This window comes from Microchirus variegatus (assembly GCF_963457635.1).
Source record: "Microchirus variegatus genome assembly, chromosome: 7".
In the NCBI taxonomy this organism is placed as follows: Eukaryota; Metazoa; Chordata; class Actinopteri; order Pleuronectiformes; family Soleidae; genus Microchirus; species Microchirus variegatus.
In genome coordinates this window covers 32,130,315-32,145,428 of record NC_139808.1, presented here as the reverse complement: position 1 = coordinate 32,145,428, position 15,114 = coordinate 32,130,315, and the positions used below count along the sequence as shown (strand labels likewise).

Sequence of the window (15,114 nt, the reverse complement as noted above, 5' to 3'; positions counted from 1 at the left end):
CAATCTTATCTAAACTTACCGTGTCCTCTTATCTGAATTCACTTAAATTAATCCCAATTTAGTTAAACTTGCCTTAACTTATCCTGTCTCACATACATTTTTTTCCATTTTATCTAAACTTACCTTATGTTAACATCTTAAATAAACTTGATTATTTACCCTAACCCTAAAACTGATTAACTTTAGTTAACTGTCTCATCTAATTCTAAATTAACTCATCTTACTTGATCTGAACTCAAATTATCCCATCTTATTTTTAATCCCATCTTAACTTGATTTAACTTAACTTAACTAAAAAACACTTTAGGTCAGTTAAACGTTGTCAAAACTTTGGATTAAAATCCAGATGTGAATAATATAACTTCATTTAAATGTTAAATACAGAATATTAAGACGTTCAGCTCCGTTTTCTCACTCACAATCAAAAGGAAAAGCTCTGTTTTTTCATATAAAACAGTGAAATCTTTTATAAAACATCTGAACAGACGACGTTACACAGCGTTAACTTTCACAAACACGTGAGATTTGACTCAGTGGAATAAATTAAAACATTTTCTACAGGTAAAAACTTTCTTTTCTTTTTTTTCTTCACATTGTTTGTTCGCACATTTAAAAAAATAAAAAATAGGTCAAAAACAATAAAACGTGATCAGCAGCTCCGCTCAGGACTGAAGGTTTTCTGTGTCGTCGTCCATTTTAACTTTCTGTCAATCTTTTTACTCCTGAACGAAGGAAAGAGGAGGAGAAAAAGAAAAGATGAGTAAATAAAGAGCAGCAAACTCACAAATAACCAGAAGAGTTTATTGTAAGAGACGAAGAGACGACGTTTACCTGAAGAATCAGAGTCAAGACTCGTGAGACGATAGACGTTTGTGGTCGACATGACGTCTTTCCACGAGTCGCCTGAGCAGAGAGAGAGAGAGGAATGAAATCTACATTTACAACATCTTTAGAACACGTTCACATCTTTATCTTCACTGTTAGACTTTAATAAACCACTCACTCTCCCACACCAAAGCCCATAGAGAAAATCAGTGATATTAGCTCACAGGGACACAGGAGCTGCTGGTCTACTGCCGCCTCGTGTCTCTTTCTTATCTTAGCTAGCTATTTTTATGGCATCTATCTAAGCTAGCTAGTTAACTAGCATCCATCTCTCTAAGCTAGTTAACTCATTTCATCTCCCTAAACTAACTATCTAAACTAGCTAGCATCGAGTAATTTATCTTTCCATACATATCTTAGCTAGCTATTTTTTATGGCATCTAGTTAAGCTAGCTCGTTAACTAACATTCATCTCTCTAAGCTAGTTAACTGACATGCATCCAGCTTAGCTAGTCAACTAATTTCATCTCCCTAAACTATGTAAACTAGCTAACATCGAGGTATCTTTCCATATATATCTTTGCCAGCTATTTTTTTTATGGCATCTAGTTAAGCTAGTTAGTTAACTAACATCCACCTCCCTAAGCTAGTTAACTGACATCCATCTATCTGAGTTAGTCAACTAATTTCATCTACCTAAACTAGCTATCATCCATCAATTCATCGGTCTATATATCTTAGCCCGCTATTTCTATGGCATCTATCTAAGCTAGCTAGTTAACTAACACCCATCTCTCTAAGCTAGTTAACTGACATCCATCTATCTGAGCTAGTCAACCAATTTCATCTACCTAAACTAGCTAACATCGATTAATTTATCTTTCCACATATATATCTTAGCCAGCTATTTTTTTATGGCATCTAGTTAAGCTAGCTCGTTAACTAACATCCATCTCTCTAAGCTAGTTAACCGACATCCATCTATCTGAGCTTGTAAACTAATTTCATCTACCTAAACTATGTAAACTAGCTAGCATCCATCAATTCATCTTTCTGTATAGCTTAGCTTGCTATTTTTATGGCATCTATCTAAGCTAGCGAGTTAACTAACATCCATCTATCTGAGCTAGTCAACTAATTTCCTCTACCTAAACGAACTATCTAAACTAGCTAGCATCGATTAATTTATCTTTCCATATATATCTTAGCTCGCTATTTCTATGGCATCTACCTAAGCTAGCTAGTTAACATCCATCTCTCACAGAGACACAGGAGTTCACAGGAGTTGTTGATCCACTGCTGCCTCCATCACTAACTTACAATGTCTTATTTTGTCAATTCGGCTTTTGAAAATCTTCATTCAGTGAGTGGTTTATAAAAATTAAGCTTTAAACATAGAAAAACAGATTGTAGGAGGTTACACTACAGAATCTCAGTTTAAATCTGGTCTCACTTGATATGTGGATGTCTTTGGTTCTAGCTCTGAGCGACAGTTTGTTAGTCCTGGTCTGGACCGGTTTAAAGGAGGCTGTGGCCTCAGTGCTGCTGATGTTCACCTCCACCTGACGATGACGACGCGACTTGGACGCCTGAGAACACACAAAAAAACACATTCACTCTTAATATTTAACATAAACATGATTGTTTTAAAAACCAAAACATGTCAGAAAAGAAGAGATAATAATAATAATATGACACAAACCTCTGCTGCCTCTCCATAAGCCTTTGTTTTGATGGAAGCGAGGAGCCGGGCTCTTTTGGAGCTCTGTTGGACACAACACAGGTCAGCACAACAAACAGCGCCACCCTCTGGACATCATCGGTGGTACAAAGTGGTGAAAAAGCATCATTTAAAACATAGTCGCGTGTGATCAGGACATAATAATAATAATAATAAAAGTGTTTCAGTTAGCGAGAGCAAACACACATTTAACTGTGTCCTCAGACAAACAGTGTTTGAACAGTTTACCGCTGAAGTTCCACGCCTCGAGCAGGTTTATTATACCTTTGTGTTTGTGAAACACTTCTGAGAAACTGAGACATTACTGGGAACTCTTTTACATGATTTATTTAAGTTCAATATAAGATCAACGCATTCCTGACGATAACAGGAAATAGACTAAAAGTGTAAAAACAAACACTGTGCATCTATTAAAACAGAACAGTGGAGTCGAGTGAATTTATGAGCTCAGACTTAAATAAAAGAGGGTTTTAATGTCATGTAAATGTAATATTTACCTCCTGCAGAGACGACGTTCCCTCGCCACTGTCTTCATCGTTGGCTGCAGGCGTTTCCTTGACGACACAACAACAACAATTATTACAAAAGTAGAAACATTTATGAAGAAAAACATCGTCTTTTTGAGTCTACGACATCTTTAAGAACATGTTTCGTGTCTTCACAGGAAACTAAAAGTGGTTTGTAAACCACTCACTCTCCCACACCAAAGCCCATAGAGAAAACCAGGGATTTTAGCTCACAGGGACACAGGAGCTGCTGGTCCTCTGCTGCCTCGTGTGGTCACTTTGTGTCAATGATTTAAGTCTAAATTAAATATTTTAAAAGCCGAATTGACAAAATCAGTCATTGTAAGTTAGTGATGGAGGCAGCAGTGGATCAACAACTCCTGTGAACTCCTGTGTGCTGTGATGTTTAAATCACTGGTTTACTCTATGGACTTTGGTGTGGGAGAGTTGACAGATTAATCTATAGCAGATATATACATGCATATATACAGCAGATGTCTCACCTTCCTCTGCTGCCACTTGTAGAAATTGATGACGGTGCTGAGCAGCTGAGGAACCACGTCTGTGTGGACCAGTTCCAGAGAAGAACTCGTCTGCTGAGACGACGCAAACACAGACGACTTCAGCCTCGCGTACGTGCTGTGAACGTTGGACAGTTCCTGCAGAAGAAAGAGTCGAGTCAAGGTGAACATTTTCATGTTTCTGTCATTTTTCAGCTTCTTAAATGTGAATATTTTCACGTTTCTGTCATTTTTCAGCTTCTTAAATGTGAATATTTTCACGTTTCTGTCATTTTTCAGCTTCTTAAATGTGAATATTTTCACGTTTCTGTCATTTTTCAGCTTCTTAAATGTGAATATTTTCACGTTTCTGTCATTTTTCAGCTTCTTAAATGTGAATATTTTCACGTTTCTGTCATTTTTCAGCTTCTTAAATGTGAATATTTTCACGTTTCTGTCATTTTTCAGCTTCTTAAATGTGAATATTTTCACGTTTCTGTCATTTTTCAGCTTCTTAAATGTGAACATTTTCACGTTTCTGTCATTTTTCAGCTTCTTAAATGTGAATATTTTCACGTTTCTGTCATTTTTCAGCTTCTTAAATGTGAATATTTTCACGTTTCTGTCATTTTTCAGCTTCTTAAATGTGAATATTTTCACGTTTCTGTCATTTTTCAGCTTCTTAAATGTGAATATTTTCACGTTTCTGTCATTTTTCAGCTTCTTAAATGTGAATATTTTCACGTTTCTGTCATTTTTCAGCTTCTTAAATGTGAATATTTTCACGTTTCTGTCATTTTTCAGCTTCTTAAATGTGAATATTTTCACGTTTCTGTCATTTTTCAGCTTCTTAAATGTGAATATTTTCACGTTTCTGTCATTTTTCAGCTTCTTAAATGTGAACATTTTCACGTTTCTGTCATTTTACAGCTTCTTAAATGTGAATATTTTCACGTTTCTGTCATTTTTCAGCTTCTTAAATGTGAACATTTTCACGTTTCTGTCATTTTTCAGCTTCTTAAATGTGAACATTTTCATGTTTCTGTCATTTTTCATCTTCTCAAATGTGAATATTTTCATGTTTCTGTCATTTTTCAGCTTCTTAAATGTGAATATTTTCATGTTTCTGTCATTTTTCAGCTTCTTAAATGTGAATATTTTCATGTTTCTGTCAATTTTCAGCTTCTTAAATGTGAACATTTTCATGCTTCTGTCATTTTTCAGCTTCTTAAATGTGAACATTTTCACGTTTCTGTCATTTTTCAGCTTCTTAAATGTGAATATTTTCACGTTTCTGTCATTTTTCAGCTTCTTAAATGTGAACATTTTCACGTTTCTGTCATTTTACAGCTTCTTAAATGTGAACATTTTCATGTTTCTGTCATTTTTCAGCTTCTTAAATGTGAATATTTTCAAGTTTCTGTCATTTTTCAGCTTCTTAACTGTGAATATTCTCTCTCTCTCACCTCCATCAGGTCGGTGTTGATCATTTCCTGCAGATGCGACGATCGATCCATGAAATCCTGACAAAAGGACGCCTTCACCACATTCCTGCGCTTCTGGTAGACAAGCTGTGAGGAGAGAAGGAGGTCTTTTTTTTAACTTCCTGCTCTGACGAAGAAAATCTACTTAAAGTTCCAAAATCTACATAAAGTTCCACAATCTACGAAAAATTTCAAAATCCACTGTGTGTGTGTTGCGTAGAAAACCATGTCACGCCAGTTTCATGCAGCCGTGCTATTGACTCCGCCCACATTGAGGAGGAGCTACAGGCGTGTAAAGTGTGTCAGCTGACCTGAGTGGGCATGGCAGTGAAGTGAAACGCCTTGAGGAACCTCAGCCGTCGCAGGATGTAGACGGCGTCCACGTGCTGAGCGTTCATGGCGTCTTTCTCAAACTTCTTCACCTCGCCCCAGTCCTTCAGCGCCATGCGGATCTGTCGCCGTGGAGACGAAGCTCACTTTAGTCAAACCACACGTGAGTGTGTGTGTGTGTGCAGTGGATGTGTGCCGTGACCTTCTTACTGACCTGTTTACGGCGTGCGTCGCGCTGACACTGGTACAGACTGTAGAGCAGGTACAGACTGCCCACTCTGATCTGGAAGCTGAACGGCGGCAGGAAGTAGCCGTACGCCGTGTCCAGAATCAGGCGAACGAACGCTCGGCCCTCGCGCTTCACTGTGCCGCTGCGACACCAGAGACACAAAACATCGTTATTCACACAGATATACGTTTAAATTTAAGTCTTTCACTCTACTCTATGTCGACTGAAAATTAACTGTAAATATCTAGTTTGTTATGTTAAACTGTTTAAAATCAACTCAGTGGGAACTATATTTATACTTCAGTATCTGAACGTTAGATTATTAAGATATTATTTATTTATAACTATGAAAAGACAATCAAGCTAATGTGACTGAATATACTGGAATTACCGAATAATAGAGCACAAATGCCATTTTTTAAAGTTCCAAAATAAAATGAATAATATTTAATAAAGTTGAAAAGTAATTAATAACTATTAATTAATAACTATTGCTCATTGTTTATTTCTTTTCTTTTTCCCCAACTATGCTTCTTCTCCTCGTTCACTTGCTGTTTGTTTACATTCGCGAAGCCATCAACATGGCCGCCACGTCCCAGAATGCAACGCGGTGCCCAAGCCCTATTGGACATTTGCAGTCTTAAAATTATCTTAAATCATGAAAACGACGTGGTTTTACTGTTTTATCAGGGATCGAAACGGCCGAAATGAACAAATATAGATTTAAATGTTTTAAAAAAAACTAAATAATGGTGTTTATATATTATAATGTGTCATTTTTGCTCCATTAAACGTTTATGTATATATATATTAACCGTACTGTACTTCTTCATGTCTTACAGTGTGAACAAATTGCTTGTATTTATTCATCTTTAAGTTCTAACACGTTTGGTTCTCCATTCACATTCTTCAAGTTTCAGCTCAGGTTTTTCCATTGTTGTAAACACATTGTTTTCCTCGCTTGAAATGATCAAATATACCTTTATTTGACGGGGAAATGTTTTACTCTTAACACAACAAAAATATTGAGCAGAAAAAGACAACATGGACGAAAACGACAGAATAAAAGAGAACTTACTAGAAAATGTGTGCGAAGTCCATTTCCCTCCAGATTGTGGCAAAAACCTGGAAACGAACAGAATCCGATTGTTGGAAGCGGCTAAGAATCTCCTCACAGTCCGACTTCACGGCTTCTCTGTAGTTCGTCATGGTTTTAAAATGTTACTACGACCTTTTTTAACACAAAACGCGATAAACACACGACAAAAACTAAAAATACGTCTTCACTTCACCGTGTTTCCATAGTTTTGACGAGAAAACGCTGCTTCTCAACAACATCAACAGCGGCGGCAACCACTTCCGGCGAGGAATTAGTGCGTCACAGCTTTCTGTGATACCTTCACGGACCGTCAATGTTTTTTGTTTTTTTAAATGCCGCTTTTTAAGAATGTCGCGAAAACATCGCAGTGAAGTCAGAAGAAACAAAAAGAGACACACAATTACGATTTTAAAAAATAAAACATAAAACTACGACATTTTAAGTCCAAAACCGGCGTCGTCACTACACCGTGTTCCATAGTTTCGACGAGAAAACGCTGCTCATCAACAACAGCAGTAGCAACTACTTCCGGCTAGGAATTAGTGCGTCACAGCTTTTTATGATACCTTCACGGACCGTCATTTTTTTTTAAATGCCGCTTTTTAAGAATGTCGTGAAAACATCACAGTTAAGTTAGAAAAAACAAATATTTAAAACTAGGACACTTAAAATCCACATCACCGTGCTTCCGTAGTTTCGACGAGAAAACGCTGCTCATCAACAACAACAGCAGCAGCAACTACTTCCGGCGAGGAATTAGTACGTCACAGCTTTCCGTGATGCCTTCATGAACCGTCGATGTTTTATATATTTATATATATTTTTTAAATACCGCTTTTTAAGAATATCGTGAAAACATCGCAGTGAAATCAGATGAAACAAAAAGAAACAAAGACTTATTTAAAATCATCTCGGTGATATTTGACCCAAAGTAAATAAGTGAATTTGTAACAAAGTGACTGAACATGAAATGAAGGGAACGCACCTGTGTGGCTGCAGTTCCTCTCATGAACCGCTGGGTGTCACTGTCGCTCCACCCATCAACAACACTGGATTATTGGCTCGCTGCAGAATCTCCTCCGGAATTATGACATTTTTTATGTTTTCCTCAGTATCAGAGAAATCCAGAGACACTTATGATTTCAGGCAAGTGTTCACAGGAAACAGAGAGCCGGAATGAGCAATTCGGCATAGTTATTAATGATAATAATAATAAAGTAAATTAATGAAGATAAAAATAGAAATTAATTTCTTTATCATAAATTGTTGCATACATATAAAGATTTATCATTAAATGCAACATCAAGCTGGTGAAAATAATTTTTTTTCTCCATAAAAATAAAATAGAAAATTGCTGCGTTCATATTCTTTCCATGTTATTTTTTTTTTTAACTTGTTTTCCTCTTTATTTCATAAATAAAATGAAATGATTGTCATTTCACAGCTGCTCACATTAACCCTGACACTGAGAGTCGTTTGTGTTTGTACTCGACGCAACATGAAGCTCAAAGAACAAGTGTCATTGTGACATAAATAGACTTATATTCAGACATAAATGTGTCTTCTGAAGACGCTCAGACTCCCCGTGGACACATTAGACGACTGATGTCTGGTCTTTGGGGGACATTAACGTCACTGTGTTTCCAAAACACTTGTCGAGATTTTTCCGATGTTTTTGACGCCGAGGAAAAAAAAAAAAAAAAAAAAAAATCCCAGAGTTTTCATGTGAAATACTTTGTTTCATCATCTGTCCGTCACAGCCGCTGATGAAAGGGCCGCTCGTTACCTCCCCCGGTGGAAGGATCTAAATTCCACATCAGACCTCAGTGAGACGGACAGCCAGAGGTTATTAGAAGGTGCTTCAGGTTCTCTCTGACACACACACACACACACACACACACACACACACACACACACACACACACACACACACACACACACACACACACACACACACACACACACACACACACACACACACAGAAAAGAGAGCTGCCTGTGATCTATGATTCATGTGCGCTCATTTAAAATAGTGTGAAATATTTAAAGTTCGGCCTCAGAGGGTCGCACCGACTGACCTCTGCGCTCTTATTAAAGCACGGAGGAGGAGGAGGAGGAGGAGGAGGAGGAGGAGGAGGACGAGAGATGATTCACTGAGGAAAAGAAAGTAGTGACAAACATAATAAAAGTGCGAGGAAAGAACAAACTTCTGCACAGACACGAAGACGTGAGATCCGCCGCTACGCCGACGACACTCCGCTTCACCTCACAGACGCCGCCGCCTCGTTTTTGTCCGCGTTACGAAGCTTTTCTACGTTTTTATGACGTGAAAATCATCAAAACAATGTGTTTCATACTAATAATATATCATATAATAATAATAATAATAATGTCGTTAAGTGGAGGAGATTCGATCACGACACCAGTTTTTCAGTAGATCATTGCAATTCATGCTGAATGAAAACAGAGACTACACAACGTGCATGATTTCATTGTTATTATTATTGTTATTATTATTATTATCAGGGCCCAAGCACTCACACAGTGCTGCGAGGACCTATTGTAATTGTACAAATTATTTATCTCTGTCTTTGTCTCTAATTTGACCCCTAAACGTGCGTGAAAATGGACGAAAACTGCAGAAAAACTCAATAAAATAATGAAAATAATGTAAAAAATAATGTAAAATAAGTAATAATAAAAATTAAATAAATAAATAAAATAATGTGAAATAATTCAATAAAATAATGGAAATGCGAAAAACAACAACAATGCACAATGGCTCAGCAGCGCCCCCCTCCTGTGGCGCAGGCCGAAACTTAATTGCGCCGAATTTCCCGAAATTTGGTGGGAACGTGGTTCAGCCCAAGACGAACAAAATAATTATTGTTCCAGCAAAAGAATCACATTTTTAAGGCTCTAAACCATCGTTATTAAAGTTAACGAAAACACGACTTGCTCCATAGCGCCCCCCAAGAACGTTTTTAAAATGCCACGAAAGTTGGCGCACACCTCTGTCAGGATGACTTCTACAAAAAAGTCTATTGGACCCGTGACCTAAGCCCAACAGGAAGTTCTTTATAAAGTTTCAATCTTTGTATATTTGACATGCGTTGTACGTTTGTAAGCTCCTCCCACATGGTTACGCTGATTCACTTCAAATTTGGAGTTTATTGTGTCAAGTAAATCGGGATGAAAAGTTACCAAAATGTTGCCTGAGAGGTTTACCGTTCGCCCGCGGCGTGGTGTTGAATTTTCTCCTCCCGTGTTCTTGACATTTGTTCCTGAAAGCAAGAAGAGGGGGCGGGGCAAGGCGGAGCAGGAAGGGGCGGGGCAAGGAGGAGCAGGAAGGGGCGGGATGAAGAAAAAAAAAAAAGATGCAATCTGGTAACAAATTCAAGAGAAAATTTTATTGTGAATATGGCACCTGTACGATGGTGAAACGCGAGTTACACAAAGACAAACCGTGTGCGTGACTTTTTAAGGAAACTTAAAAAAAAACTGCTAAATGAAGTATGTACATTTTCGGATTTGCAGCATTATTCATGGTAAATTAACTCAAGAAGATGTCTTTCCAAAATAAAAAATAATAATAACAATAATAATAATAAAAGAAAAGAAGCAGGCACTCAAAGTTAGCAACAGTTAGTCGTGTGTTTTCCTCTTTTCTGCGAGGAAAAACAAAGAATAAAAGAAAAGCAAAGAAAAAAAACACATAGAAATGTACCATAGTTTTCTCTTTTTTAATATTTTAATTTGTTTGTATTTAGAATTTTATAACACTGTTAACATTGATAATAAGAGATTCCCTCTCTCCCGTATTTCAGCCACTTGGCGCCGAGTTCCTCATAAAAGAATCTGTATAATTGTACAAGAAATAGTTAAAAACACAGACACAGGTAAATTCTTCACAGGTAAATGAACGTGATTCATTTTTCAAACACAGCGGCTGTGATTTAAGGTTTCTCAGTTTTTAAAATCACCAGCAAAGTTTTTATCATTTTTCGACACAAAACACGGAAAAAACATTGAAACAGCGGCGAGCGGCTGTTTAGCGTTCGTCGTTACATGTGGGTGTATTTCCTGGTTTCGTCTGAGTGATGATGCCCCGCCCCCTTCAGAAAAAAAACCTCCCTTTCTCCACCACACGGGCTTCTTTCAGGTCATCGTTTGTGCCCAATCCCCGCCCTCCCCCTCCCCCTCCCCCCCGACCTTTTCAAGCAAAAAACCACGTAAAAGTCACGTAAAAGTAGAAAAATGCTAAAATCCAGCGGAGCGCGGAAACAAAAAACGACGCTCCTGAAATGACAAATTTCACATTCGACGCGGCTTTGATCACATTCTCGTCAGCGTTAACGTAAAAAATAAATAAATGCGACTTTTTTTCTGTTTTTGTTTTTTTCTTCGTTAACTGCGGCACAAGACACTGATTCGTCACAGAAAGCACAGACGCCACAGATTGTATTTCCTGATGTGAAGGGGGAGGAGCCTCCGCCGCGTCCCCGCCCCCCCGCACGGGCTCGACGAACAAAACAAAAAAAAACACGTAAACTGCTGGATTAAAAACAAACAAAGGCGAAAGAAACAGAAAAACGAGGGCTCTATCACGTGAAACGCATCGGACGAACTTACTAAACATGCAATTCGGTTTCTCCAAAACACCTATAAAAATAGATTTATAGTGCGAAATATTTTTTTCTTCTTTTAATTTCTTTACAAATCTTTAAAATTGTTTCATTATTATTATTATTATTATTATTTGTCCTGAAATTCTACTGTGAATCATTTTCTTTTCCGCAGAACCAATGAAATACACCCAATGCACACAGGAAGCCCCAAGGGATTCTGGGAAATGTTTCGCAGCCGAGGCATTTACGGTTGTTGTTTGTGTTTTTTTGTTTTTTTTTCTCAGGACTACGTCTACAAATGCTACTTACGACTTTTCCGTCGTCACGTAAATTTATTTCTATATAGAGTAAAATATTTTTGACGCTTTTGTTTGTTAGCGCGATAGCTGGAAACTTGCGATTTCCCAGAATTCCTTAGCGGCAGAACAAAAAAAAAAACATGGCTCCATAAACCTTGAGCTAGTTTCAAAAAGAGTCTTTTTGTCTCTGAGAGAAGAGTGAGATAAAGAGGTTTTGTATAAGACTACACAACAGCAAAAAGCAACAGCAGAGGGCGATAGAGAGACAGAGGGTTTTCAGGAGGGGGCGGGGACAGTGGGAAAAAACGAGGTTTTACAAAGACAGAGAGGAAGCAGCGAAAAAAGGGGGCGGACTCTACAAAAAGTCGTGTTTTTTTCACTTTTTTTTCTTTAGAATTGTTTTTTTTTTGCAAAGGCCACCGAACACGAAATTCCACAAACCTCCACTGTTTCACTAAGACTGCAGAGAGGGGGCGATAGAGAGGCAGAGAGAGACGGGGGAAGAGAGAGAGAGAGGGGGAGGGGGGGTCGTCTCGTGGAGCGTTCCATTTGTACTCGGAAAACTCGGAAAAAACTCAGGAGCGACCACATTTAACGACAGAAGTGCGATTAGCGGCTAACATAGCTAATTTTTAAATTTATCGTACGCGTTACTCGTCACTGCCAGGTGTTTTCCGACTTCCGACGGCAAATGGAACATAGCATAGCATAGCATAGCATAGCATAGCATATACCGTCCACAGATTGTGGTGAGTTACATTTGTACTTGGACTCGGAAAAAAACTCGGGATCGACCAAATTTAACGACAGAAGTGCGATTAGCGGCGGACTTTTAGTAACTGCCAGGTGTTTTCCGACTTCCGACCACAAATGGAACATAGCATAGCATAGCATAGCATAGCATAGCATATACCGTCCACAGATTGTTGTGCGTTCCATTTGTACTCGGACTGGGAAAAAACCTGGGATCGACCAAATTTAACGACAGAAGTGCGATTAACGGTGAACCTAGCTAATCGTTAAATTTATAGTACACATTACTCGTCACCGCCGGGTGTTTTCCGACTACCGACTGCAAATGGAACATAGCATAGCATAGCAAAGCATAGCATAGCATAGCATATACCGTCCATAGATCGTGGTGCGTTCCATTTCTACTTGGAAAAAACTCGGGAGCGACCAAATTTAACGACAGAAGTGCGATTAACGGTGAACGTAGCTAATCGTTAAATTTATAGTATGCGTTACTCGTCACTGCCGGGTGTTTTCCGACTACCGACCACAAATGGAACATAGCATAGCATAGCATAGCATAGCATATACCGTCCATAGATCCTGGTGCGTTCCATTTCTACTTGGACTTGGAAAAAACTCGGGAGCGACCAAATTCAACGACAGAAGTGCGATTAGCGGCAAACGTAGCTAACCGTTACATTCTATCGCATGCGTTTCTTGTCACTGCCGGGGTTTCCCGACTGCAAATGGAAGATAGCATAGCATAGCATAGCATATACTGTCCACAGATCGTGGAGCGTTCCATTTGTACTCATACTCTGAAAAAACTCGGAAACGACCAAATTTAACGACAGAAGTGCGATTAGCGGCGAACGTAGCTAATTGTTAAATTTAACGTACTGCCTGGTGTTTTCCGACTTCCGACCGCAAATGGAACATAAACATAGCATAGCATATACCGTCCACAGACCCCGCCCCGCCCTCTCACTCTTTAGCCACGCCCCCTTCCTGCCTCGCCCCCCACACGAGAGAGAGAGCACAGAGAAGACAAAGGACAAAAACAGCTACAGTAGCTCAGTATATACTGCATATAAACACACACACACGCACACACACACACACACACACACACACACACACACTGGGGGGTGGGGGGTGGGGGGGAGAGAGAGAGAGAGAGATCGACAGCCACGATAAAACACGGATCGGTTACACGTTTTTTTTACGGCTTTAATCACACAGAGATGACGGGAGGGGGCGGAGTCAGTTTCATTATTATTCATAATAATTATTATTACTTCTTTTTTTTCCTCTTTTTTTACCAAAAAAAGAAAGAACAAAAGTTTATAAATGAACGAGAATCACAGTGAGATTCTTTCTTTTTTTTGGCAAAGGATGCTGGGAAATAAAAAAAAAGAAAGTGTTTTGTTTTTTTCTTCCTCACAGGTCCGCAGTGTTTTTTTTTTGTCGCACTCGTTGATTGATTGATTGATTGATTGATTGATAATGTCTTTATTACAATCTCGATATGTGTGTGTGTGTGTGTGTGTGTGTGTGTTTGTGTGTGTGTGTTGTAAAATTCACAGGATCCAGCGATGAGATGGAAGAGAGTGGATTGTTTTCGGGAAAAATCTCGTGGAGGTGATTCCGGTTCAGGAAGAAGAAGAAGACGAGGAGGAGGAAGAGGAAGAGGAAGAGGAGAAAAGAGGAAGTCAGTTGTAGAAAAATAAAATTATCAAACAGGAGCCGGTCGAGGATTTGTCAACATTCATTTTTCAAGTTAGCGACAAAGCTAAAAGAGCATTAGCCTCAGTCTCACTGAGAGTTCATCGTTTACAGGAAACACAGACACGGTCGCCGCACAGTGGCTCCGCCCCCTCGCGGCTCGCTTCACACGAAGAAGAAGAAGAAGAAGAAAGAAAAACAGGAAACAGGAAACAGGAAACAGGAGGAGGCGACGTTAGAGGGTTCCTGCTGCGGTTCTGACGTTCCTGAAGGTCAGAAGAAGAAGAAGAAGAGAGCGTCAGCCGAGTCAGTGGACGATGATCGGTAGCACCATGAATCTGTGGGGGACGACAAATGAGGACGGACACGAGCGAGACAGGAAGAGACGTGAGGACGAGGTCACGTTTGGCAGAGTCAGACCTCACATTCTTTAGATTCACAGGTCGTTACCCGGTTTAAAATTGCTTCTTCTTTTTTTTTTTTTTTGTTTGTTTGTTTGTTTTCCGTCTTCCGTTAAATCTGAGCGAGAACGTTTCATAAAAAAAGGGGAGGAGCTCTTAAAAAGATGATTATTTTTTCGGAGTTTCTGAGGAAGTCCTTTCAGGCCGAGACAACCGAGCCGAGTCATAAAAAGTTCCCGCTCGTTCGGGCGACGTGAATTCTCTGGAGGCAAAAAATAACGACGTAAATTCTTCACAAGAAGAAGAAGAAGAAGAAGAGTTTTCTTGTCTTTGTTCAGGAGGAAAAAAACGATTGCAAAGAGAAAAGAGAAGAAGAAGAAGAAGAAGAAGAAGAAGAGAGAAGAGTGTGTTAAACACCAGCTCAGTGGCTCAGATTCAAAGTGCGCGAGTACATTTGTGGTCACTTCCTGTCGCTTCCTTCCTTCCTGGCGGGAACACAGTGCTGCCCCCGTGTGGACAAAGTCAAGTAAAGTCAGTGTTTTTTTTTTGTTTGTTTGTTTGTTTGTCGTTGATTCGTCTAAACACAGTAATGCGGTCGTTAGCCGTGTCGCG

General features: G+C 39.1%; 1 protein-coding gene across 1 annotated transcript; it reads right to left on the bottom strand.

Annotated features, from left to right (window-relative positions):
• Positions 1–439: 439 nt before the first annotated feature.
• snapc1b (small nuclear RNA activating complex, polypeptide 1b) lies at positions 440–6,933 on the bottom strand. Its single transcript, XM_083893005.1, has 10 exons — positions 6,694–6,933; positions 5,601–5,757; positions 5,368–5,508; positions 5,039–5,143; positions 3,576–3,731; positions 3,064–3,120; positions 2,528–2,590; positions 2,279–2,414; positions 832–903; positions 440–722 (listed from the first exon to the last, which is right to left on the bottom strand). The coding sequence occupies exons 1-10, from the start codon at positions 6,822–6,824 to the stop codon at positions 697–699; spliced, it is 1,044 nt and encodes a 347-aa protein (XP_083749131.1). The 5' UTR covers positions 6,825–6,933; the 3' UTR covers positions 440–696.
• Positions 6,934–15,114: the final 8,181 nt, after the last annotated feature.

Coding starts and splice junctions, on each gene's coding strand:
- snapc1b (XM_083893005.1), bottom strand. CDS start 6,824: ATGACGAACTACAGAGAAGCCGTGAAGTCGGACTGTGAGGAGATTCTT. Junction 5,509..5,600: donor GCGACGCACGCCGTAAACAG/GTCAGTAAGAAG, acceptor CCACGGCGACAG/ATCCGCATGGCGCTGAAGGA. Junction 3,121..3,575: donor ACAAGTGGCAGCAGAGGAAG/GTGAGACATCTG, acceptor TGTGTCGTCAAG/GAAACGCCTGCAGCCAACGA.